This window comes from Photinus pyralis, unplaced genomic scaffold (assembly GCF_008802855.1).
Source record: "Photinus pyralis isolate 1611_PpyrPB1 unplaced genomic scaffold, Ppyr1.3 Ppyr1.4_unclustered_Scaffold337, whole genome shotgun sequence".
Classification (NCBI taxonomy): domain Eukaryota; kingdom Metazoa; phylum Arthropoda; class Insecta; order Coleoptera; family Lampyridae; genus Photinus; species Photinus pyralis.
The window spans coordinates 3290-31094 of NW_022171387.1; the positions used below are offsets into that span (position 1 = coordinate 3290).

The 27805-nt window shown below is 37.4% G+C and overlaps 2 protein-coding genes and 1 long non-coding RNA gene across 5 annotated transcripts; 1 reads left to right on the forward strand and 2 right to left on the reverse strand.

The window, feature by feature from the left end:
* Positions 1–1941: 1941 nt before the first annotated feature.
* On the reverse strand, positions 1942–2645 carry LOC116182059. The gene is made up of 2 exons (XR_004147404.1): positions 2509–2645; positions 1942–2363 (listed from the first exon to the last, which is right to left on the reverse strand). It is a non-coding gene; the product is annotated as an uncharacterized LOC116182059 (long non-coding RNA).
* Positions 2646–2678: 33 nt separating this feature from the next.
* On the forward strand, positions 2679–5042 carry LOC116182058 (fatty acyl-CoA reductase wat-like). The gene is made up of 6 exons (XM_031502556.1): positions 2679–2959; positions 3008–3402; positions 3451–3560; positions 4052–4241; positions 4291–4376; positions 4424–5042. The coding sequence occupies exons 1-6, from the start codon at positions 2765–2767 to the stop codon at positions 4984–4986; spliced, it is 1539 nt and encodes a 512-aa protein (XP_031358416.1). The 5' UTR covers positions 2679–2764; the 3' UTR covers positions 4987–5042.
* An 8136-nt stretch (positions 5043–13178) lies between these two features.
* Positions 13179–26332, reverse strand: LOC116182065 (discoidin domain-containing receptor 2-like). 3 transcript variants are annotated; one of them, XM_031502565.1, is made up of 8 exons: positions 24748–26332; positions 24151–24467; positions 20616–20712; positions 19887–20568; positions 19741–19833; positions 14184–14325; positions 13985–14134; positions 13179–13930 (listed from the first exon to the last, which is right to left on the reverse strand). In XM_031502565.1, the coding sequence occupies exons 1-8, from the start codon at positions 24878–24880 to the stop codon at positions 13778–13780; spliced, it is 1767 nt and encodes a 588-aa protein (XP_031358425.1). In that variant the 5' UTR covers positions 24881–26332; the 3' UTR covers positions 13179–13777. The 3 variants fall into 3 exon arrangements, with proteins under 3 accessions (XP_031358425.1, XP_031358424.1, XP_031358423.1); XM_031502564.1 differs by having other exon boundaries at positions 24151–24500; XM_031502563.1 differs by having other exon boundaries at positions 24151–24503; positions 24748–26331.
* Between the last annotated feature and the right edge of the window lie 1473 nt (positions 26333–27805).

A 27805-nucleotide genomic window follows, 5' to 3' on the forward strand; every position in this document is an offset into this window, starting at 1 on the left:
AGGAGAATATAATGTGCGAGGAGATTGAATTTTAGGATAAAATAGTGAGGTTAGGTTAGAGTGCTAGTTGGGTTAGCTCAAGAATCTTGTATCAGGAGAATATAATGTGCGAGGAGGTGAAGGTTAGGTTAACGTATGAGTGAGGTTAGGTTTGAGTGCTAGTTAGGTTAGATCAAAAATTTTATATCAGGAGAATATAATGTGCGAGGAGGTGAAGGTTGGGTTAAAGTATGAGTGAGGTTAGGTAAGAGTGCTAGTTAGGTTAGATCAAAAATTTTATATCAGGAGAATATAATGTGCGAGGAGGTGAAGGTTAGGTTAACGTATGAGTGAGGTCAGATTAGAGTGCTAGTTGGGTTAGATCAGAAATCGGGTATCAGGAGAATATAATGTGCGAGGAGGTGAAGGTTGGGTTAAAGTATGAGTGAGGTTAGGTTAGAGTGCTAGTTAGGTTAGATCAAAAATCGGCTATCAGGAGAATATAATGTGCGAGGAGGTGAAGGTTAGGTTAACGTATGAGTGAGGTTAGGTTAGAGTGCTAGTTGGGTTAGATCAAACATCTGGTAGCAGGAGAATATAATGTGCGAGGAGGTGTAGGTTAGGTTATAGTATGAGTGAGGCTAGGTAAGAGTGTTAGTTAGGTTAGATCAAAAATCGGGTATCAGGAGAATATAATGTGCGAGGAGGTGAAGGTTAGGTTAACGTATGAGTGAGGTTAGATTAGAGTGCTAGTTGGGTTAGATCAAAAATCGGGTATCAGGAGAATATAATGTGCGAGGAAGTGTAGGTTAGGTTATAGTATGAGTGAGGTTAGGTTAGAGTGCTAGTTAGGTTAGATCAAAAATCGGGTATCAGGAGAATATAATGTGCGAGGAGGTGAAGGTTAGGTTAACGTATGAGTGAGGTTAGATTAGAGTGCTAGTTGGGTTAGATCAAACATCTGGTAGCAGGAGAATATAATGTGCGAGGAAGTGTAGGTTAGGTTATAGTATGAGTGAGGTTAGGTTAGAGTGCTAGTTGGGTTAGATCAAAAATCTTGTATCAGGAGAATATAATGTGCGAGGAGGTGTAGGTTAGGTTATAGTATGAGTGAGGTTAGGTTAGAGTGCTAGTTGGGTTAGATCAAAAATCGGGTATCAGGAGAATATAATGTGCGAGGAGGTGAAGGTTAGGTTAAGTATGAGTGAGGTTAGGTTAGAGTGCTAGTTAGGTTAGATCAAAAATCGGGTATCAGGAGAATATAATGTGCGAGGAGGTGAAGGTTAGGTTAACGTATGAGTGAGGTTAGATTAGAGTGCTAGTTGGGTTAGATCAAACATCTGGTAGCAGGAGAATATAATGTGCGAGGAGGTGTAGGTTAGGTTATAGTATGAGTGAGGTTAGGTTAGAGTGCTAGTTAGGTTAGATCAAAATCTTGTATCAGGAGAATATAATGTGCGAGGAGGTGAAGGTTAGGTTAAGTATGAGTGAGGTTAGGTTAGAGTGCTAGTTGGGTTAGATCAAACATCTGGTAGCAGGAGAATATAATGTGCGAGGAGGTGTAGGTTAGGTTATAGTATGAGTGAGGTTAGGTTAGAGTGCTAGTTAGGTTAGGTCAGAAATCTGGTATCAGGAGAATATAATGTGCGAGGAGGTGAAGGTTAGATTAACATATGAGTGAGGTTAGGTTAGAGTGCTAGTTAGATTGGATCAAAAATCTGGTAGCAGGAGAATATAGTGTGCGAGGAGGTGAAGGTTAGGTTAAAGTATAAGTGAGGTTAGGATTAGAGTGCTGATGAAAATCCAGTTGGCGAAACGGCCATTAACGACCTGCTGTACTCACGCTTCCGGCAATCCTTATTAAATTAAATTAATATTAATTCAACTATTCAACCAGAGGTGTGTTATTTACTTGTGAGGTTGTTTTCATTCACACCTGCCCTTTTCAAGTGTAATAGATAATTAGTATGAAATGACTTTTATTACGGATAAGTGCCTAATGCTTAGGATTACATGTTCATCAAAAATTGAGTACTTACTTAAAGCAGTAACTTGATTATAAAATAACACAACCGTAAAAGTCCCAAACATAAAACTGTTACTAAAGCTAAATGATAAATTTGTAGCTTCCGGTATCGTTTTTCCCCTTCCGGTATGGTTTCCAAAGGGTCCTTAACAATGTACACGCGAGCGCCTTCTGTCCCGGAATAAAAGTACTGGTTCCAATCGAAGTTGCTCAAATCAAAGAAGAACTTTTTCTTGTCCTGGTCATTCAGATGTCGATATAGCTCTTGAGTGTTCTGGTCGGAGAACGGACTACGTTTGAAGGAGATAATACGCCGCGCATTCAGTGGCTTGTTGCGGAAGCAAAAGAAGTTGGATACCTGCAAAATTTAAATGCTAAAACCTAATATAAATAAAATAAGGGGTTGTTGGCGTGGATGAATAGCAAGTATTTTTGAAACAAGTCTTAAATGTATCGTTAATACTGGAATATGGAAATGTTAAATGTATATTTAAATCTTCTACCGTTCTAGCAGCGTTGGTTTTTTAAAACAAAAGCTACAATAGCTAAACACTCATTTTCACTGTAACACCAAATAGCTATTGTATGATTCATTTATATTTAGAACGAAGAGTTCAAAGTCAATAAGGAATTAGGCAAGTCAGCGTGCGTGGTTTATATGTAAATGCGTAAAGGTCAAATTTTGTCCATGATCGGTCCAATTTAAAAGGTAACGGTTTCGGTGGGACACGCATTTCGTTCCAATTCGGTGCGTCGAAAATGGATCATCCTGGAATCGAAGAGTTTTTTGCGGGCGCTAACGTTTTCTTGACCGGTGCGACCGGCCTAATGGGAAAACTGGCGATGGAGAAGCTGCTGCGTTCCTGCGGCGACCTGAAGAAGCTCTACGTGTTGGTCCGCGTGAAGAAAGGAAAAGCGGTCGAGGACCGATTCGTGGAGCTGTTCGAGAATGTGGTACGTACAACCTGTGGTCGACCACTTTGCTTTGAGCTGCTGTTCCAGATATTCGATCAACTAAAAAAGGAGCAGCCCGATTTTTTGAGTAAAGTGGTACTCATCCACGGCGATTGTGTTCAACCTAATCTTGGGCTGAGCGAGGATGATCGAATTATGCTGAGGGCAAAAGTGAATTGCGTCCTGCACTTTGCGGCAACCGTCAGATTCGATCAGACTATTCGAACGGCCACCTACATCAACGTCAGGGCGACGCGAGATCTTCTGAGGCTCGCCACGGAGATGCCCAATCTCAAATCTTTTGTTTACATGTCAACGGCCTACTCCCATTGCGTCCGAAGTAGCATAGGCGAAGAGTTCTACGAAACTCCGATTACCGGGGAGAAACTAATAACGCTAGTTGGCAGCTGCAGCGAAGAATTCCTCGACAAAATCACACCAACGTAAGTTAAGCTTGAGCCCACCGTACATTTTCCACCGAGCCATTGCAGACTTCTGGAAAGTTGGCCGAACACGTACTCGTTTACGAAAGCCGTCGCCGAGGAGGTCGTGCAGAGTTTCAGTGACAGATTATCGGTTGCCATAGTTCGGCCTTCCATAGGTATGTGAATTGGTTTGGAAACGAACATTTTTGAAATTTTTCTTGTTATTTTAATGTTAGTTTTTTATTGTAAATTTAGTCGTTAATTATTGTTGAATTGATTTAATTCAATTTACAACTTAGGAAACATTTAAACCTTTATATGGTCTGGTGTTGCTAAAAAGTTGTTATCGGACCAGAATTAATTGCTTTTCCAACAAACAATGCCACGTGCGCGATAAGCGTTGCAGGTGTTTTAATCAGTTATGACGGCGTAGATGGAATTTAGAGTATCGTCGGTAATAACGACGTTAAGTTTATTGGAGAAGGTGCTTTTTGCGCAAATGTGAAGAATGAAAAGTAAACCGGGCTGTATCGGCTTATTTTGAAAGAAATCATAAAACTGTCCGGACTCTTTAGACTTTAAGTTCATCGAACGTTAAAGCGGTTTGAAATTCTACAAACTCGTGTGGTTGTTAATTTCTAAAGGCTTCTATTTTTTTAATTTTTAGTACTGCCAACGGCAAGGGAGCCGTTACTGGGATGGACCGATAACATGTACGGGATAGTTGGATTAGTTGTCGGCATTTGTTTGGGTCTAATCCGTGTAGCTCGTATTAAAATCGACTGTTTGGCCGACATGGTGCCGGCAGACTACTGCATTAACAATGCGATTGCCGCCGCCTGGTACGTCGGAGAGAAGTAAGTCTTCGCGGACACGAACGACCATTCACCCTTAAATTTCTTACAGAAAGAACCGGGAAGTCGTCGGCAACTTCGATAATCGACCTCCAATATTTAACTTCGTAATTACTCCCCATGCCCCCATCACTTGGAGTGAGTTTCTGTACGCTTACACTTTATATCAACCAATTATATTACAGGAAATTTTTCGATGAGGATAGATGCCCATTTAAAAAGAGTACCAACGAAATACCTGGTGTGGTACCCTTGTTGTTTCTTCGCAGAGAATTACTACACGTACATGCTCCTCAACATTCTTTTTCACCACATACCGGCGCATCTCGCCGACTTTGTCATGCTTTGCCTTGGACGACAGCCGTCCTCCGCGATTCCCGGATTTTCCCATTTAAATTACCGGCCTGTGGATGGCGCTAGAAAAATCGATAAGGTCATGAATGCCATCTCGTACTTTTCGACAAGGGAATGGACGTTTTCCGACCAGAACACTCAAGAGCTATATCGGCAATTGAATGATACGGACAAGGAAAAGTTCTTCTTTGATTTGAGCAACTTCGATTGGAACCAGTACTTCTACTCCGGGGCAGAAGGCGCTCGCGTGTACATTCTCAAGGACCCTTTGGAAACCATACCGGAAGGGGAAAAACGATACCGGAAGCTACAAATTTATCATTTCGCTTTAGTAACAGTTTTATGTTTGGGACTTTTATGGTTGTGTTACTATATAATCAAGTTATTGTTTTAAATCTAAATTATAATTGAAGCTATGGGTTTATCCGAAATAAACGACATTTACCACTACTCAGTGTACTTGATAGGGCAATAGAAACAACCCCTCAAATAGACAACACTTCTGGAGTGCTTTTTCTTATTGCACAATTCAAATGTAAAACGAGCACTTTCCGATCGGGTAAGTAGACCACGTTCTTGTCCTCCGTGATATCCAGAAGTACCCCGAGAGAATGTAGATGGCGCTTTTGCGCTCTGTAATGATCGAGCTCATTTTGTGTATGTCATCGCACATGGCGACCTGCGCGTCCTAACGCAGCAGCATCTGCACGCAATCAGTGTGCCCCCCCCCTCCGCGCCGAAAGCAACAGGGGCGCCAGCTCGGCCTCCGTCACGATATTAACATGGTGAAAGCAACAGAAGAACGCCATGACTACCCTTCTGAGCCTAGAGCAAAGAGTCAACCGTAGTTCCACGACCCGAACAACTTACAGCGATACGCAACTGCGTGGTCTGCGGAACACCAGGCCCGTACAGCGCCACGTTATTCCCAACGGCGGCCAACAGCGACTACAGCGCGGACGAGTTTTGCCGACCGCGGGATAAGGTATCAGCGAGAAGTCTCTCAAATCTTGTAGTTTCGGATCGGCTTTGTGTTGCAGTAGGTAATTAACGCATCTAATAAAAAAATCGTACTGCAAGGCTGTATTAAAAACGTAGGTGAAAGCATGAGGTTAACCCCCAACCCGAGTACCACAAAAAAATCTGCCGCCAATTAGTTCTCTATATTAGGGTTTGACCAATTTGCAAGCGATAATAACCAATTTCGAAGAAAAATTCAAAGGGCTGTAACTTTTGAACTAGTAGCCCAATCTTGGAACTGTTTGAAATTATGGATTCTACAGGCCACATTCTATCAGAAAATTTTTTTTCGGATCGATCTGAGACAATTTTTTTTTCGGGGCTCAAAAAAGGCAGTGTATTATAACCTTCCTTTTTTACCGAACATCGTCTGCACCAAAATTTCTCGGGAAAACACTTTTTCTTATTAATTTTTGTACGTAGAATCCAAAACAATTCGTACTTTTTCGATCAGACTTCTCAATCAAAAGTTATAGACTAGAAACCAATTTCAAAAAAAAATTCAAAGGGCTGTAACTTTTGAACTAGTAGCCCAATCTTGGAACTGTTTGAAATTATGGATTCTACAGGCCACATTCTATAAGAAAAATTTTTTTCTGGGTCGATCTGAGAAAATTTTTTTTCGGGCCTTCGAAAAAGGCAGTGTATAACCTTCCTTTTTTACCAAAAATCGACTGCACCAAAATTTCTCGGGAAAACACTTTTTCTTATTAATTTTGGTGCGTAGAATCCAAAACAGTTCGTACTTTTTCGATCAGACTTCTCAATCAAAAGTTATAGACTAGAAACCAATTTCGAAAGAAAATTCAAAGGGCTGTAACTTTTGAACTAGTAGCCCACTCTTGGAACTGTTTGAAATTATGGATTCTACAGGCCACATTCTATAAGAAAATTTTTTTTCCGGGTCGATCTGAGACAATTTTTTTTTCGAGCCTCAAAAAAAGGCATGTATAACCTTCCTTTTTTACCAAAAATCGACTGCACCAAAATTTCTCGGGAAAACACTTTTTCTTATTAATTTTGGTGCGTAGAATCCAAAACAATTCGTAGTTTTTCGATCAGACTTCTCAATCAAAAGTTATAGACTAGAAACCAATTTCGAAAGAAAATTCAAAGGGCTGTAACTTTTGAACTAGTAGCCCAATCTTGGAACTGTTTGAAGTTATGGATTCTACAGGCCACATTCTATAAGAAAACTTTTTTTCTGGGTCGATCTGAGACAATTTTTTTTTCGGGCCTTCAAAAAAGGCCTTCCTTTTTTACCAAAAATCGACTGCACCAAAATTTTTCGGGAAAACACTTTTTCTTATTAATTTTGGTGCGTAGAATCCAAAACAATTCGTACTTTTTCGATCAGACTTCTCAATCAAAAGTTATAGACTAGAACCAATTTCGAAAGAAAATTCAAAGGGCTGTAACTTTTGAACTAGTAGCCCAATCTTGGAACTGTTTGAAATTATGGATTCTAAGGCCACATTCTATAAAAAATTTTTTTTCCGAGTCGATCTGAGACAATTTTTTTTCGGTGCTCAAAAAAAGGCAGTGTATAACCTTCCTTTTTTACCAAAAATCGACTACACCAAAATTTCTCGGGAAAACACTTTTTCTTATTAATTTTGGTGAGTAGAATCCAAAACAATTCGTACTTTTTCGATCAGACTNTGGTTTCTAGTCTATAACTTTTGATTGAGAAGTCTGATCGAAAAAGTACGAATTGATTTGGATTCTACGCACCCAAATTAATTAGAAAAAGTGTTTTCCCGAGAAATTTTGGTGTAGTCGATTTTTGGTAAAAAAGGAAGGTTATACACTGCCTTTTTTTGAGCCCCGAAACAAAAATTGTCTCAGATCGACCCGAAAAAAAAATTTTCTTATAGAATGTGGCCTGTAGAATCCATAATTTCAAACAGTTCCAAGATTGGGCCACTAGTTCAAAAGTTACAGCCCTTTGAATTTTTTTTTGAAATTGGTTTCTAGTCTATAACCTTTGATTGAGAAGTCTGATCGAAAAAGTACGAATTGATTTGGATTCTACGCACCCAAATTAATAAGAAAAATTTTTTTTTGAAATTGGTTTCTAGTCTATAACCTTTGATTGAGAAGTCTGATCGAAAAAGTACGAATTGATTTGGATTCTACGCACCCAAATTAATAAGAAAAAGTGTTTTCCCGAGAAATTTTGGTGTAGTCGATTTTTGGTAAAAAGGAAGGTTATACACTGCCTTTTTTTGAGCCCCGAAAAAAAATTGTCTCAGATCGACCCGGAAAAAAAATTTTCTTATAGAATGGGGCCTGTAGAATTTCAAACAGTTCCAAGATTGGGCTACTAGTTCAACAGTTACAGCCCTTTGAATTTTCTTTCGAAATTGGTTTCTAGTCTATAACTTTTGATTGAGAAGTCTGATCGAAAAAGTACGAATTGTTTTGGATTCTACGCACCAAAATGAATAAGAAAAAGTGTTTTCCCGAGAAATTTTGGTGTAGTCGATTTTTGGTAAAAAAGGAAGGTTATACACTGCCTTTTTTTGAGCCCCGAAAAAAAATTGTCTCAGATCGACCCGGAAAACACATTTCTTATAGAATGTCGCCTGTAGAATTCATAATTTCAAACAGTTCCAAAAAAAAAAAAAAAAGTTGAATTTTCTTTCGAAATTGGTTTCTTGTCCATATTTATTGAATATTTATCTAAAATACGCCGCTGTTTGGTCACCCACGGTGGAAGGTCGACTGTGTTTAAACTATCGGAACTCCTAATGCACAAAACAATCCGTGTGTAGTAACAAAATTGGAGATATACCAAAACTAATTGCTCCTTATTTGGGTTTGGGAAGATCCAGCTGCATTCACAGGTCATTGCTTGAGACGATCATCGTCTACAATTTTCATGGATGCAGGTGGTAGTATCGAAGATCGTAAGCATCGCGGAGGAGGGGCTTTCACTTCATTGGAATATCATCCTGGAGGTGACCCGAAAATGCAGTCTAGCTCAACTTTTACACCACCGATAATTGTAGCAGAGTTTCCAAAAGATGTATGTCTCCATATCAGTCTATCAGTATTGAGTATAAAAAAGAGAACAAGGCTGAAGTGTTTTTATATTTTTCTTTAGCTATCGATTTCGGGGGGTTACCTCCCCATCATTAGGCTTAGCGTCAAATACACTATTTTCTTTAAATTGGCGAAGCGATTATAGGAAAACACAAAGACTAACGCCCTTTAAGTCTAATTGCATTTAAACTATTAATTCAATTCAATCTCAGGGCAGTGTGAAGTTTTCCTGCAGGACAATTTTAATTTTTTTTAAATGGTAATGTAAAACAGACTAATCGGAGAAAAGGAGAATTAATTCTTTAATTGAAAATAATTACTATATATTTTTTTGCATCTATGTAAGGTAAACTTTTACTTTTCGAACACCTACAAGGCTTGATTCTTTGTGAATGCACGTCGTAACCCGAAAAATAAGACGTTTCATAACGTCAGTCAGATTTGAAACATGCCACTGTATGCACAAGATGGTATGGTTAAAGTGTACCCTTTATCGTCCACTGCACATTGTATCACAATTTCTGCAATCGCCAGTATTTCATATAAGCTCATAGTTTCCCAACTAAGTTCAGAAGTTATAGTTCCGTAAACTGATCTCATTGAATTCCAGCCATTGTAAATTTCTGTTCGTTTTTGCTATGAAAGTTTATTTCCCAAAATTAGTTTGTAATCTGCCCTGCCACTGTTAATCAATTATGAAAGAAAATGCAAGAGGTAATTTCGTGAGTCCCGATTTAAATGAATTGCACTTTTTCGTTTGTTAGCCACAATTCCCCTTTAGAATAATGCGCTCAGAAAAGAATGGTGCACTGGCTGAAAGGAACCAAAAGGAAGTCATCTTATAAATATATAGAAAAACGTCCGTGACAAAGCTGCTTTAATATTTACGAACACGGTGATGACCTGAAAACTACATCGCCATCAATTTCAGATGTACAGTTATCATGTCTTGGCACAGTTAATCATCGCGAGGGGCGTTCCATTTTTCCTTTAAAGATTTTTAAATTATGATTTAACGAAAAAATTAAGAAAACGCGGAGAATGAGAATGTAGCAATTGTATTTTAGGAAGATGTTCTAAGGGTTAAGCACTTTAGACCCACATAATCGAATTTGTCGCCGTTCTCTGGGAGCAGGATAATTCCATTCCAGAACCTGACAAATGTTATTGTGAGGTATAACTTCCTTCCGACTACTTCGAACTCTGCAATTCCATAATGTGTCGTGAATTGTAAAGCCATGTTGGGGAATACAACAGATTTTAACTTTCAGAATCCATGTAAGTAATGCGGTTAGACGCTTTAAGAATCCCTCGCGTTTGCTCAAATTTCGCTTACACGTGCGTGTAAAATCTGCCGAATTTATGCCCTGAGACAATTAAATAGTTATTTCAGCAAATTCGCCAGTAAATACATTAAAGTGCACGCTTTGTGTTACAAGGTTTAAGATTCCGCATAATAACAGGATCATTCTGCCATGTTAGCCTGATCTTATCGCGTTTTATAGTTAAATACTTGCAAAGTGCTATTTCCTGGTTTACATTTCACCAAAATTGCCTTAGTTGTTAAACGCTATTATCGTTTATTGTCTTCAAGCGAACCGAGAAAGCTAACGTGAAAATTGATGCCGCCTCGGAAAACTAAAACGCAATTAGATTTTCCAAGGCGCCATATACCAATAAATATTAATTTTTATTACATAGTGCACACCTGTATATCAAGCAACAGCCTATCAATTTCTACATGACATAACAAAATTTATATTTGAGGAAATTGAATAGCAGTCATATCGACGGGCTGTTCCATTCACAACGTTAAAATCGGTCGCTGATCCGGAAATGCTTTTAACGGAATGTCATACCACCCGATTTCCATCACCATTTTGACATTTTACGGTTTACCTGTTCCAGAAGTCTCGGAAGCTCTGGCCATTTCTAACTTCTGCTTTTTATGGCAGGGAATATCGCGATATTGAAACTATAAACGAAAGGACTATGACAACATTTTTCTAATACTTACCGCCGTCTTTGTTTCGCGTCGCGTTTTCGTTGCGAGAGGCGTCTTGAAGGTCCTTTTTAACAAAAAAAATCACATTTATCCTTTGCGTGCATTTTAGTTAAACGAGAGTATGCAAAGTCTGGAAACTTGTGATTTGTTTTACATTTACATGGTTTAATTAATACCAAATATTGTCTTCCAGATTTCGCGAGGTAATACGATTTTTTCTACGTCAACTTGGCAGAGCGAAGCTCTATTATTTAATAAAGAAGTTCGGAAAGGAATGTAATAAATAGGTGCTCTGCCAAAAAATGTTTTTATCCATACCTAACGGTGGTTTCTGAAACTCTTAGTGAATCTGTTAATTGTGGCTTCTTTAGTTGTGCATCCTCCAGTATCAAAGACTGTTTTTCAACTACATCTGAAGTGATAACGTTAACAGGGCACCCTAACGGGTCAATATTGATCACTCGGAAATAGTTGAATTAGAAGGGAAATCATCCCCGTATACAGCCAACATATCTTCAAGAATAATTTTTGGAGGTTTTCCGTGTTTTGTAAGGAACAGCCCGGCATTCGATTTTCTTCATCTCGGTACATATACAACACGTGACGACACAAACGGACAGATAATACCGCCTGTGTGGCTCAATGGTAGAACGTTGGGCTACATAGCCGGGAGGTCGGGTGTTCGAACCTGCGTTGAGGTGAATTCTTCATCTGTGACAGAGATAGGAATTTCTTTAGATCAGTTTCGAGCATTCTGCCGGCTACTCCAAATTAGGTTTTTCTGCAGTTTTCCTAATTCGTAAGGTAAATACCGGAGTAGTATAGAACAACTACCTTCTGCAGGGGCACCTCGAAAAAGCATTATGCGGGTCACAGCCTGTTGAGTGCCCAGAACATGAGAAGAACAATAAATAAATAGATAATAAAATTAATAATGTTGACATTGTTTTGTAAATTGTTAAATTAGATTCTCCAGATTGAGAAGAGAGTGAGAAAGAGAACTGTAAGCAGAATTCCAATGTATAGTTGGTTTCCAACCAAAATCTTATTAGAGAAATTTTCTGAATCTTGAGGTACTATTTGAAATTCCAATCTAACTCAAAAATTCCAACCAGAAGGAGTCTAAAATATTCCTTTAGCACTTAAAATTAGATTCACCACAATACTTGATTCAGGAATTTTTAAAATTGTTGAGGGGCTATCCATAACCCTCGTCGAAACACCTCACAAAAAATATTTTACTTAGTGTTTTTTAATGTAAAAAATCCTTCCGTGTTGTGGCCAAAGGAATATTTTCGATATTTCTTGATAAAATGCTTGAGTACCGATTAAAGTTTAAGATAACCTCGAGTTTTTTAAGTTTCCCTAATGGCGGGATTTTACATTTGATATTGAGAAATCTTGAGGAGATTAAAGTTTTTTAACGCTCTTCATTAGTTACAGACCTGTCCGTAATGAAGTTTTATAACAAGCGCGATAATAACAAATTTAAGAGGCTTTTTCGTATTGTATTTAGTGCCAAAGGAATATTGTTTATTTTGATAGATTACTATAGTTATGATTAGGGTTTCCCGCAGCCCCTCAAGTGCGGGTGATTTTGTTTTGACGCGGGTGTTTTGGCGCAGAATCATTTTCAGTTGGTAAACCAAGGTGTCGCTAATTTGTCGCAAGGGTAACAAGGAACATTTCCCCAATACGCCAACATCAAGCAAATAATTCGACTGAAAAGGAGAGAAATGCCCCAGGTACAGAAGAAAACTATTTTTAGGTGGCACCGGTCACCTAAAATGCCTCCTTCAATTTTTATGGTACATTGCAACTGGTATTAGGGGTGAGGGAATTCTCGTTATGTTCCATTGTATTGACCTAATTAGTTAGTGGTTGTTGAATTGTTGATCTTGACGAAGGGGTGGAAAGGGGTAACCATTTCACCATGACACCTAGGAACTCGTGGTTTCGGTGACAACTTGGACATGTAACAATTAATAACGTGAATATCGTGCACAACGGATTTTGAAATTAAAATCGATACTTTTGAAAAGAATTATGAACGCTCCCCCGGGCGAAAGTTTATGTTTCCACGCACATCCTCATTTCTAATTTAATAACGTTATAAATAATAGGAAATGCTAGCATTTAATCTGCGTTACATGCAAAACTGTTTGCTATTTAATTTCAACGCAAGCAAAAACCTAAATCAATACCCATTTTGCGTGCAAAGCTAGTTCGACCTACCTGAAATCACATCCACTCGCACGTTTACATACATTAATTATTCCAGCCAGGAGAATTTTTTAATACCCTTACGTTAGAAGGGCGCGTATATTTGACTCTCCTTCATGTTTTTTTGGGAACGAGGTTCGCTGTTCATTTGCGGTTAGCCTTACTGACAGCGAGCATTACTCTTCCAACTTTCTAACGGTTACACTTTGCAAGCAGCCTTTAATAATCATTATTATCCTTTTTCAGTTAATCGACAAACAGGAGTTTAGGGTCGGATGGAATAAATGAACACGATTTTTACGATTTTATTTTAAATTGGTCCATAGTAAGAATAATAACAATGTTAATGTACAAAAGACAAATTACATACCTTACGTGTAATGTTATATTTACAAAGATTAGAGGTTTTGATTTATTTAACCGATATGATTGCTTTCTTTGTATATAATTTGCTTGGTACATAATTTTACGTAAATTTTATTGAAAGCGCCGAGTAGCATTTTCTTACATTATATATTTAACGATATTCGTAGCTTTGAAAATGATTGGCTTCTATATGGATAAAGTATTGTTTACAATCCAACACCAATAACAAGATTAACATCTACATTATTAACTTTTGGAATCGGAAGCTGACGAGAGGCGTATTAATTTAATGCACTTGTAGGAAGCAAGTTAGCAGCAAGGATAGAAGGCACACAGACTGGCACTTACGTACCTTAACTGAAAGAAGTGTGCTGTCAGGACATAATTTCGAAAGATTGTAGGTAGCTTCTAGAGGGGCGTTCGCCGTTAAGGTACACTTAAGTAAAAAACAAATTTAGAATTGCAAATTAAAGTTATATCACATATTCTACATTATTGTCGTTGGTAGAAAGAAAAGCCACCGTCAGTTCAATTCGGGATGGTATCCCAAGTTTTTCCTCTGCAAAAAGAGGTGTATCTCTCGGAACGTTGGCCTGTCCGATTCGTTCCTCTGCCAGCACTCGCACATCAGGTCGTAGATCTCCTTCGGGCAGTTGATCGGGACGCTTAATAAAATCTGCGTGGGTAAGACCTGGTAAGTTAACGATGATGGGGAAGATACGTAACTTACATGCCGTCCATTATCTTGATAGTAGCAGGTTACGTTTTCCAGCACCTTGGAGTCGTTGAACTCTTCAAAGGGCTGCTCCCGTGCGAAGGATAGAATTTCCCAGAGCGTGACGGCGAAGGACCACACGTCACTTTTCGATGTGTACTTGCCCTAGATGGAAAATGGGAAATGTGGAAGATTGTTGTGAGATAATTCTTACCAGCAAGATGCTTTCCCACGCCATCCACCTTAACGGAAGCGGTCTTGATTCAGCAATGATGCAGTAGTCGTTGATATACAAAGTCCTCCCGTAACCCAAGTCTGAGACTTTTATCCTATACTGTTTTCCTACTATGCAATTCCTGCGGAAAGAATAAAATGTTACAACGCTTCAGGATTACTGTCGCTGTAGAAGTATGTAGACTCCAGTTTAGGTACTAAAAAAAACAGTTCGTCGGATTTCAATGAGCTGGATCCCAAATCTTGGGAAAAATATTTGAATAGCAATTTGTGAGCATGAAAGATCAAAAGTTTTCGCTTTCGGTGCTTTCTCCGCTGCAGATCTATAAAACCTCAAAAAAGGAAAACTATGTACCTCACCAAATTGCATCAAATTTTAGTATAATATCAATAGAGCTTTTTCAGCGATTTTCTTTTTACGAGATTCGTAAGTTAACTATGCGAAAGATGTTTTCTTAGGCCTCTAACTAAGGTCTACATAATTTTTCGTTGACTGTAGTTTAGGTATCTCCAATAAGAACAAAGATTAGCAAAATCTCGAATGCGAAGCTATCGCGACCTGACTTTTAATATCCAATTATTTTCGAATGAGAGCTTTTCTTTCAAATTAAACTAATAAAAATTAAGACGTTGAAATAGTTCTTTCACTGTGTGAATAGTCACGTAGGTTTTCTTAAAGCTCTAATTGCAATTTTAACTTATACTCGCTTTGTACCTTCTGAAATGAGAGATCGTAGTGCCTAATTTACTTTCACTTAAAAGCGGTTAAGCATATTTTCCACACATTTAAGAAATTTATAAACCGTTTTTGAGCATTTAAAGAAAGCCGCCTTAAAACTAAATCTTTCAAGATGTTAATTTTTGGAATTGCAATTCAAAGGTCGTGAGTATACACAGTGTCCAAGGTAAAAATGTCTATCATGGGGATCTCGGAAACCATAGAAGACACGAAGGGAAAAGTTGCCCAATTAATGAGTTATATTATCATGCTGTAAACTGTAAAGAATACGAGATAATTTCGATGACTTCCGAAATTTGCCCATTTTGTTATTTTTTCTGATGTTGTTTGAACAGATACAAAGCAAAATATAAAAAGACTTTCTGATTGTCACTATTTGAGCTCTACAAGACACCATTGAGAGATTTTTAATACAACGTTACGTTTCGGAAAAATCGTCAAGTTTATTTTTTTTTATAGAGACCCCCCTTTTTATTACGGATACAACGATGTACAGCACATAGACACATACAAAAAAAACAGGAGTTGGAAACTGTGGGTTTCAACAGGACGTTGCACCCGCGCACAGTGCCCTAATCGTGTGAAAATGCCTATTGGACAATTTTCCTGGAAAATAGAAAATTTGGCCGATAGGTAGTTAAGAATTTATCTACAGATCATCTTGCCGTTCTTCCAAGTTTGTGGGAACCTTCGAAATTTAGAAATATCTTTATCAATCTTAGGATTATTTTTGAAATCTTGTTAGAATTTTGACAAAGAAATCTTAGACACGTCCTTCGAAATCGCCTTTAGACATATCTTAGGAGAAATAAGAGTTAAAATTCTTCCTATAAGGTTTGCCCTAAATCTTTCTAAAAACCGTAAGAAACTTGCAAGTTGAGAATTTTCTGTTGTTGTGAAGTTATCAATATTATCACCATGTCCTCCAAATTTTGATTGAAATCTCAAAGTCTTTTTAAACTCCGGTATCTGATTAAACCTTAATTTTGACTTCACATGTCACGAGGGATCGATTTCAATTTTAAAACACGCAAACATGCAAATTATAATAAATATTTCCTCGTACTGTACAGAACAGGACAACAATACAAGTCCAGTTTTGGAGTAATGATAGCTGCTCTTTCCATGCACAATTAGAATGTAGACGCTTTTAGCAAAAATGGTTTGTTTCATGATTCACTTAATTAGAATGGAATTTTTATTACAATTAACAAAATTTAAGAACGTAAATAAGGAGAAAGAAAATGTCAACGCAACCCCTATTTGATAAAAAGACAAGGTGATTCGCCATGGTGTCGACCCAATACGAGAAATCAAGGCCTCATTGGTAAAAAAAAGTTCAGGGGGGAGCTTGACCTGCAGATGTGTTCACAGGGAGGGCAATAAGAGACATAGATTGACGTTACTGATTTATGGCTGAGGGTCTTAGTCAGAGGACCGAGCCGGGATGTGTGTACGCGGCGGCGTAACCGTTTCCCAAATAGTATGAGCTCCATCTTAACTCCCCAGGATGTCATCTCCAACGACGCATTCAACCCCAATCGCCAATCGGAATGTTCGGCGAGGTCTAGGAGAGGTCCGCGCCAGCTCGGACCGGGAAGCCCCCCGTGAGTTTGCAGTAAATTTGTCGCAACTTAATAATGAGTTCCAACGTAAACAAAAATGAGAAATGTTAATCGATCAGAACCAAACTTAGGTATGGTAGTACTATGAAATGTTACGTGGAAGGTTGTTGAGATATTCTGGTGTTGTGTGTTTTGAGGATTAAAAGCTTTAGAGGAACCATGGATATTCGGTACTGCAATGTAAATAAATATACCTTTATTCCATGTACCATAAGTCTCAGTAAAAATTGTAAAGTAGTGGAAGCTCGGTATAATGCAATTGTGGTTTCTGACGACATAACAAAATTTCTTTTAGAACCTTCCTTCTACGACTTTTATTACGTACAGTATAGTAATGAATTTCTTTATAACCGAGAGCATAACAGCAGATATGGAATTTCTAGAGGAACTTTTGCCTATCCAGATCCCATATACTGCCCGAAGTCTCACCCGTAGTAAATCACACGAAGAAGGTTACATTTACGCGCGTCACCTACTTCAACATTTAAAGTGTAATTTCCGGCAACATAAACTTCCCATGTAACATAAGATACGTATTTTCTATTCAAAAACTCTGAATCATTCTAGCGCCCTTACATTGTTATGCCATTATGCATTACCACGCAAGACAGTAAAAAATGCCCTTTTCACGCGCTTTTGAACGCAAACAAAAGAAGGAAAAAAACGCTAATCAACCCCATTATCGATTTTAGTTTACTGTGGTACGATTGCATTTGAAACCATTTATAATTGCCCCAATAAAACAAACGTAATTGAATTTCAGTTCCACATAAACGTTTTCTGATTACACACGTAATTTATATTAAATAGTTGGAGTGGAGCACTTGACGCTGACAGAACTTAATTGATGAACGTTTATATTAAGTTAGTTATCCTTACGCCAGGCAATAATAAGCTCCTTCGATTCCTTTATATACCTACGCCTTGTTTATTTAGCAGGAAACGACCCGAAAAGTGTGGATGATATTTCTGAACAAGGAAAGTAATATTTACTTCCGTTACCTATCTAGGACTTGGAAGGTGAAGTGCGTTACACATTTAGATTTTTTGCTATACTTCGCTTTTAGCTCAAAACTGGTTAGTCCAGCAGTAAGAAATTATTTTCGTTTACTTTTGAAAAACGCCCATTTATTACTATCATGTATTATTATTTCGGATCACATTTTACGCCAAAATATGCCATCAGGGGTGGATTTACGCATAGTGGAGACGGCAAAATAGAACTAAAAAAACAATTACAAATTTCACACCGCTAGCCTCTAACTTTCACTATAGCCTCTTGATTGACATGTATTTTAGGAAAATACGCGCCTTATCTATTTTCATGCTTAAAAAATGTCTTTGCATAATTCAGACTTTGGGACATTCAAGAATGTTTTATCTCCGCCTAACCATGTTGATCTATACCATCTATGGGCATGGACGGATGTGAGGCTAGCTCTTTTCCGTAAAAGTTCTAGCACAGATTTAAATCTGTGGTTCTAGTTTTGAGAGATTTTAATAAAAATTGCATTTATTTATAGTAGGGGAGCTAACACGAAATCCACTGAACGAGAATGATCAAAATTTTAATCGATGGAGTTCCATTTTGCCCTATCAGAGTATGCTAAAATCGATCGTCTGCCGCCTCAGGTCATACGACTTAAGGCGCTGCGGGTACTTCTTGTGCTACCAATTCTGAAAGGTTGTTTTTCGAGAAAATAAGTTATACACCAAATGAAAACGTTGATAATAGCTCTTAAAAAAATATTTAAAAAAATCGCGCACATTTGATAACTCCGTAAAAAAACAATTCTTAGTCGGTTTTTCACGAACTTTCTACGGATATAACTAGGTTACGGTTGGACGAATGATGCTGATTTTTTTTACAGACTGATGATAGGTACTACTAATGAATTAACGGTGTTTCGTTTTTAAATTTGTTCTCTAATTACAAGATTATCTTATTATCTTAACATTATAAGATATCTTATAATTAGAGAAAAAATTTAAAAAAGAAACACTCTCATAGTCATTGGCTGTACCTATCATTAGTCTGTAAAAAAAATCAGCTTCATTCTTCCAACGGTAACCTAGTTATATCCGTAGAAAGTTCGTGAAAAACCGACTAAGAATTGTTTTTTTACGGAGTTATCAAATGTGCGCGATTTTTTTAAATATTTTTTTAAGAGCTATTATCAACGTTTTCATTTGGTGTATAACTTATTTTCTCGAAAAACAACCTTTCAGAATTGGTAGCACAAGAAGTACCCGCAGCGCCTTAAGTCGTATGACCTGAGGCGGCAGACGATCGATTTTAGCATACTCTGATAGGGCAAAATGGAACTCCATCGGTTAAAATTTTGATCATTCTCGTTCAGTGGATTTCGTGCTAGCTCCCCTACTATTAGTTGAAGTAATCTCAGTTCAGGGAATTATGAAAAAATTGCTCAAAAGGCCTCATGATTTAAATAATCGCGCTCATTATAAAAATAAATTTGTCCTGGTAACATGGAATTTCATTCTAATTAGGTGTGCAAAACGGTATGAAATCCGCGGGGGGTGGAACTACACCCCCCGTTTCACATTTCTTTTCGCATCAAAGTGGAACAATTCATGTTCGGAATTGCATTTATCAGGGCTAAATTTTGGTTAAAGGACAACAAAAGAACAATATTAGAAAGCATATGCAAGTAAGGAGGTCAGATAGAGGCGTAGTCATTAAAAAAACTTTAATTATTTAGAAAGATTTAAAAAAAAAGGAGAAAAGTATTATTTAAAGTGGTTGTTGGATCACAACATTCCCCTCGCGGATGATTTTTGATTCGTTCAATATGCATTATTAATGTCAATAACATTCAAGTCAGTCGTCTCTCAAAATTTAGTAGGTATAATTTTATTCAAATTGAAGAAAAAGTTGGGTAAGAATAGTAAGTTAATGCTGCGAAAAATACAACTGCGCGCATTAAAAAATAAAATCTAAATACTAATTTCCTTAATTACTTTGAAAACTTCATTCACAAGAGGGTAGGAAATCGCGAAAAACAGAAGTTAATATAAACACAAATGAATATTTAGGCAAGCTGTTCGCGTCAGTTATTACATCAGCAACTTTTAATAAATATACAAAATTTAATTTGAAAGCGGCAATAAGGAAATTATGCCTTTTATTATGGGATTCTTATAGGACTTACCTAGTAGCCAGATCTTTGTGTACAAATCTCATGGACTCTAAATATTTCATGCCTGATGCAATTTGCGTCGCCATGTAGATAAGACACCCGTAGCTATAATATATTTTCAAATAACAAATTGGGTCGTTTATTATTTTCTTACGTACCTCAGTGTACTTGCAGCTGACGCTAACGGTGTTGCAGTTTCAGCAACATGGTCCTGTAGAAATTGACATAAATCACCCAATTCTGAATGTTCTCTAACTGAAAAGTAGGGTTCGTAATCTAAGCATGCACCTAACAATTGAGCAACATTAGGGTCTTTAAGTTTCGACAGTACACGCACTTCTTTGTTAAATGACGTTCGATACGAGTCGTCCTTTAAGGACTGTATCATGACGAACTTACAATCACTGTTAATCACATTATTTAAATGCCACTGCACTTCGCACAGGTGTACCTCGCCGAAGAGTCCGTCGCCTAGTTTTTCTATTACACGCAGTTGCTCCCGCGGGAACTCTACAATGTCGATGTCCTCCTCGCGTACGGCCGAAAAATCGTCCTTCTCCATGCTCTGGGGCAATATGAAGCGGCGACTCGATCTGCTATCTGATGACCTTTGAGATGTGGGCGTTAGTAATGGCGCGGATGGAATTGGTTTGTGACCTTCGAGGGGTAGGTAGATTTTTGGATTTGCCGAGTACATTTCGGGCGGTGGAGGAATCGGAGGCGGTTGAGGGAAGAAGTTCAACAAAGATTGAGGGCTCCTCAGCGAGGGCGATTTCGCATTTAGTGGAGCGATCACGTAGTCCTCTAAGTTGCAGTTTTTGCGGACGATGTCTGGAACATCTGCAACGAGGCGGTCATCAAAAGCTTTAAGAGCTTTGGAGAAATACCTGTATACATTGGACTAAGGTGGGCGCCGTATGCACTGGCACGAATCGGTTCCTCGCGCTCAATTGATTTATCAATTTCATCGTCGTTCATGTCCATCTAAAATTATAAAAGTGATTGATAGGGTTCGCTGTAAATCTAATGCATAGTTATGAACGGGATTGTGGAGGGAAACGTCAGCTGGGACGAGTCAAAAACTAACTACGTGTGAAACATACTTTTAAATTATTCAGTTTCCATCGCTTAAATTTATAAACAGCTCGACCACTTAATAATGTAATCCCTAAATTGAAAATAATACACGCTCTCCCACTCTCGGTTAATAATTTAGTTTCGTATTATATACAAGGGCTCTTTTCATTTATGACGGATTCTATAAGGAAAACCATTTCATTTTCGGTCTATCGATTAATCATTATAGAAATTGACACTTATCACTAAGAACAAACGTTCCAAAGATAATCCGATTACGTTGATGTCAGTATTAAAACCATTTTGGTCTTTCCCAACTTTGAGCTCTTCATTTTCTCTTTTTATCGGAAATAATATGGCTCACGGGTTTGATAATATTACTGGCTGATGCGTGTTACAATAAACGTAAATAACCGACTTATATTTTTTTGTGATTGAATGATCGACTCTCCATTTTTCTTTTCTAAGTGGGATATAGATCTATAACACTCGGTTATAACGACGTTGCTCTTTATGGCTGTTACATTCTGGATACACCAATTTGATTTACATTTTCGCGAAACATAAGGGAGAATTTCGTTTTTGTAGGCGACTTACTTTGTAGCCCTTTATGTAACTTGTGTATTAAACAAGCTCCATTTAAACATTCTAATTGCCTTCTTTATTTTAAGACACGCAATGATGATAAAGGCAATGCTTAATCGTTCTTATTATGGTTCTGTGTGCTCCGGAATACAATGCCCAAATTTAAAGAATATCGCCTCTTTAGATGTAACTGCAGACTGAAAAACTATGTTATTGGGAACGTGGTTTTCGGTCGAATCTTCATGGCTTCATATTTTGTTGCCCAATATGACTATCCGAGCCCCAAAAAACTAGAATGGGAAACAAAATCATAAAAACATAAACGGAAGTTAATTGAATCGCCTAAAATACGCGGATGACATAATTTTGTCTACTAAGAGCTCAACAGAATTACAATAAATGCATGTTGCATCAGAAAAAAATGGGTGACAGGTAAAAAAATAAAACAAACATAATGACAAACACCAGAGAGAATCTAATCATAAAAATAAACGGCGAAAGATAAGAACACAAAGAAGACAGAGAATAAAACTTATCAAAGAAAACCAAGAAATAGGAAAAAGAATCAAATTGATCTGAGCAGCATTCGGAAAACTTCGAGATGCACTGGAAAATAAAAAAAACATTGCACAATATAAAAAACAAGAGTATTCAACCAGGGAGGACATACGGCGGCTTCTGGACAAAAGATGGAATGCGCAAACACTAAACTGGAGACCATGGTTGGGGAAAAGAGAAAGGGGAAGACCACAAATACGATGGGAGGACGAATACGCAAAAAATGCAGGAAAATCAAATCAAAGTAGGCACTATTTCTAGGCAAATGAGAAGTCCAAATTTCGGTTTTTCCAATTTTTCCGTTTCCAGAGATTCTTTAGTTTCGTCTGAACCTTCGATGTTTATGGTTCCTCTGCTGCGCTGCTTCGAACGTTTCGGTTTTTGACGGTAGTAATCTTAACAATAATGGATGAAATTTTCTTGTATATACCAAATATGTATATACCAAAGAAAGGTAAGGCAATCAAGATAAGATCACTAGTGGTCAAATACGGAAAAATCATACTAAAAGGAAAAAGGTTACGAAAGTGAACTATTTTACGCGGAAAAATAAAATGGGGCACAAAAATAGGGACTATGACACGTGACTCAAAATGAATGTGACGATAAAACTTAACAGAAAACTTGGGTAAAGTTGTACGAGTCAAGTTAAGTTTCAAATTAGGAAGGTCAGAGGGAAACGACAAAATAATCCTGCAAATGATAAAAAAATTCGTTTAGCCGCTTGTGAGCAAGAGGCGAAGAGTGCAAAACTTGTTTTTTCGATTTTAATAGCCCTTACTGACATTTCATGCCTTAACGAGAATGCAAACATGAAATAATTTTTAATTTCTGATCGAATAACACCAATACCACCAAGTCTGTAAGTGGTGTAGTTCCGGAGCCTTTCTGACAGACAGACATAAGGAGCGCAAAAGTACACTTTTTATTTTTTGAAAGTGAAAGTGCACTAAATACTAAGATCAGTGAAAAGTAGAAAGACTCCAAGTATATTTATACATGCGATGTCACTGTGTACCTATGTGAATATATTTACCATGCTTCAATAGGAAAAAGCAACGAAAATGAAAATGCAGGCCTGCCCAGAATTTTATCAAGTCATGGTAATAAAACTGGACAAAAATTTAAAGGAAATTTCAACAGAAATGGTATTGATCATTAATAGGTAAAGAAGAAAATTAAGCGGATGGTATAAAAAGATTTGTTCATGTTGGTCTAGCAGACAACCCATGTGAATTTGTTTCCATGGAAATTAACTGTGAGAGTTAAGTGTAACTAGAAAATGTATTGAGGAAAATTGTATTGTTTATATATCAGAAACTGGAAGTCTATTAGTTGTTTGTAATCGTCGAAAGTGTTTGATTAAATAAACATGCTTGGTACATTTGTTTATTTTTCTTTCACAAACGTGATGCAATTTACTTTGCAATACCTTCACACATAAATTTTCCTCAATATTCCATACAAAATCCGACGCGCTCTAGTTTTAGCTTTAGTGTACCCTAGTTGAACCAAGTTTTGAAATATTACCAGTGGTTTGTGGCATAATCGCAATTTACCTTCCGCGACATGACAAGCTAACGGAAAAATACACGTAACAAATTCTCAAACTACCTTTACGAAACTTTATTCTACGATAACTAACCGCAATGGTACTATTTTGCTTTCATAAATCTCCCTTCTCATCCTAATGTGCTCATTTTCTTTGAGTGAGACTTTAAACCCAATCGTCCCAATAAAGGAACCCTTTCCTTGGCGGACCGAAGAGTGGAGGCCATCCCTTCGTTATCACGTGGCCTTTATTTAAATACGCAAATGGAAAGCTTTAAATTAATCGCATGTCCACAATTACCAACGAAAGCTTTGTAAACGCGATGGATTACGATATCTCTTTTTTGGACTTAATAAATACGGTATGAACAATTAAAGTAATTAAAAAAGATGGCGTTCCATTTAAACAAGCCTAACTTGTGGATGTCGACCACTTTAAATTCATCTGCGTATCAAACTACACAATAGAAATTTGCAAATGACCGGATTGTCCAGTTAAATACCTTCATAATACGAAAGCTTCACATTTTGCATTCTGATTGTTTAATAAAAGTAACAAAAGCACACTTTCCGAGCGCATTCATCACGTTTGTGAATATAAAACCCTCCCCCATCGCATTTTTATTAAATGACAATATGTTCTAGCCTTACCTTCAGTTCGCAGTCCATTCGATTTTCCACGTTAAAATTGCTCGGTTCCGCCGTAACTTGCTTCAGTCTATGATTTCTGTAGACTATGAAAACAATAGCTGCCGTAAGTATCAATATAACTACGGCGAGTACACCAATAACAAAACCAATATATTGCTTCGAGTCCTCGTTCGAATCCGTTTTTATGGGTGCTCCGGCAGTATTACGGCCAGTTTTGGTAGATGTAACTTCCACTTCGTCTTTTTGCAGTGGATATTCTCTACCCGTATCGGGAATCTCGACGTCTTCCTCCCATTCTGTAAAATTTCCACTCACCACTGCTGGAATGAGATCGTGATCTTGCTGCTGTGCTGCTGAATAGGTATCACAAAGAAAGAAACTTATCAACGAGTTTAGTGCTCGATTATGTATAATATTTTGGGGTGTCGAGCGCATTCAGCTGGGATGAAAAATGTACACCGAACATTTTTTTTATTAAACGCAATAAAAAACTAATTTCGGTTAAAGAGCACAACTTGTTGAAAAATGCGAATTTTTTAACGGAATTATAAATCATGGGGGTAATTGAGGATACGCAAAAGGGCTAAACTTGCTTACCGGAGTGAAACGAAATCTCACTGAGCAAAATCCATTGAGCGGCGAAGTAAAGCTGGAGTTTTAGGAAACGTCCAATGCGGTGATGAAGCTTAATAGTAACGTTACGTGCATGATCAAGAACTAAATCGGGCATGTACGAAAAGTGTACAGGTTCTCCGTTAAATACATTATCGCTAATGCTAAAGTACGCTTTAGCGTGCGAAAATACCTGTGAGAAAAAAGCGTTAGGTATACAAAGTAATATATAAAAATAATTCGTAGCTGAAGTTGAGTTTTATCTTTGATTTCCAGTTATTTATGAATCTGCCAAAAGTCAAGCTTGAACAATATTTATGTTGCCATTATTCGTTTGGCCATAGTTATTTGCATTTTAATGAATTGCTACCACTTTTCATTCACGTTCGCGTTATTATTTATAACGTGGAGTGTTGTGTTAAATAATAAAAAGTAAGGAGCTTGTTCGGCGTCAATTAAGAAACGCACAGTGAAAATTGCATTTTATGTAATAGATTACACTGAATATAAAAGGTACTTGCCGATCTTTGATGTGACCGTTTACTCTACCTGACAGTTTGTTCGGAAACAAACCTACACACAAAGTCTATCAAATGAGTTTAACTGAAACATGAAAAACCGTCCCCAAATCGACTGAAATGAAATGCCTATATCGCAAAAGCAAAAGCAGCCCTGGCATTTCCTTTGTACTCACTTCCGACGTGTCGTTCATCCCCAATTCGCGTTTGAAATTTTGACTCCACCATAAGTAAGATTTTGCCGGGTGGCGGGTGCTACCACATTCCTTCCCCCACAATTCGCAGTTTGGTCGATTTCGCTAAAAAGCCTTCACAAAATAGTACTCAATTTTTGGGACACTTCTCACAGCTCGAGACACGAGAAAGAGAAACCGAAAGTCAACTACCTCTCAAAGTTGCACGCCTTGCAAAGGGTGGTTAATTTCGCCCCTAACAAAAATTCAGAGTTGTGCGCGTTTATAAGGTCTTTCCGACGGCACCAGTTTGAGAACAATCGGACCGAAACTAAAGAAGGAAAAAAACTGAAAAATCACCACGTTAGTAAACCCACGTACGCTAGGGGATGGCGCCCAGGTGCCGCCGACCCCACATCATGTAATCTCGTCCCTAAAGTTGTTAATTACATGGCTCCGCTAGACGATACTCCTTGTCGTTCTACAAGCGTTATTCTACGAGCCCCCATTTGCGGCCAGCCAGCCGGTCAAACTGAAATTAATACCTTTTTACAAATACATTTGAAAAAATGCGGTAAACACAATAAAAAAGAGGAAACACACAAATAAATGAATGTGTCTTTAGCCGTCAATCGGTATGGATCCTGGAATACAGGAATATCTATATATTATAAATATCAATGAACATTCAAAAGAAATTTAGCAATATATTTGATGTACCTAAAGTGACAGTTGCCGATATAGCGCAATCGATAGTGTGCCTATACTAAATCCGACACTATTGCTAAGTTTTTTGCTATTGAGGAAGCTAGAAAATAGAGTAATAATAATAGTAATAATAATAATATTTATTGATGTTTTACACATGGTGTTTACACAAGTGTAAATTACAAACAAACATAATAATTATACAAACTATTCCATTATATCACATTTATTCGTCAAAAATTCTTCTAGTGAATAGAAAGCCTTTTTTATTAGATATGATTTAATTTTAGATTTAAACTCCATTTCATTGCAATGTTTGAGAGCGGTGGGCAACATATAAAAAATTTTATGGCTAAAAAATTAGGGCCGTACTGACTTTTTTTAAGTCGTAAATAAGTAGGTACGTAATTATGCATTTCGCGTATCATAATTGTGAAAGTCCGAGTGGCATTTAAATTTTTGGCAATTACTTTTCATATAAATCATACAGGTATATATGTAAAGTGAGGGTAAGGTAAGGCTTGCCTGCTATCAGATTGATAGTCTAGGTTAGCCAATATTCTAACCACTCTTCTTTGTATTTTAAAGATTCTAGATACAGAGGAGCAGTGACCCCATATTAAAATACCATAATTCATTATGGCATGGAATAATCCGAAGTGCGCGTAACTTCCGGAAAAACATGGTTTGGTAAATTACGGAGTAAGAACACAGTTCTGTTCAGTTTTGAGGAGAGCTCGTCAATATGGCGTGTCCATGAAAGTGTGGAGTCCAGATAGACGCCTAGAAATTTCACCGGTTTTTGGTTAATTACATCAGTGTCCCTACTCCCTCATCGTAAAAGTTAAAACTTCTGTTTTGTCTTCATTTAGAGACAACTTGTTCAAGTGGAACCAAGACTTGGACTGCCCTTGAAGATCTATACTTCTTATATTTGTGATTTCTAGACCAGAACCAGAGCTTAGTATTGTAGTGTCATCGGCATATAATATGAAATGACCATTAACTGTAGAAGGCAAGTCATTTATATAAATTAAGAAAAGCACAGGCCCTAAAATGGAACCTTGTGGAACACCAGACTGTACACATATTTCTTTTGAGAATAAACCGTTATATCTAACAGTTTGAGAACGTTCTTCGAGATATGATTGCATGAGTTTAATGGAAATTTCATCAAAATTATATGCTTTCAACTTATTTAACAAGATCTGATGACTTACACAATCAAAAGCTTTGCTTAAATCTAGAAAAGTTGCTGTTGTATAATTATTTTCATTAAATGTATTTAAGATTGTACTAGATAGATTTACAAGGGCGTCCGTCGTTGACTTTTTTGATCTAAAACCGTATTGTGCATTATTATAGTATTTTACATTATTACCCAGGTAAGTGAGTTTTTACTGGCGATAGGAGAATCTCCTAGAGCCAGTAAAAACTATTACCTGGCGTATAATGTACAATATTTTATTTGTTACTCATTTGTAAACAATAGTAAACGTAAATAATTAGTTCTTAAATTAATCTTGAAGAAATGTCTAAAATATCATGTTATCCATGTAACAGAGACTTCGCATTAATTTTGGCCAATGAAATTACTAGATTACTAACTTGTAAAATTTTTACAGGTCTGCTATCAGTTTTACA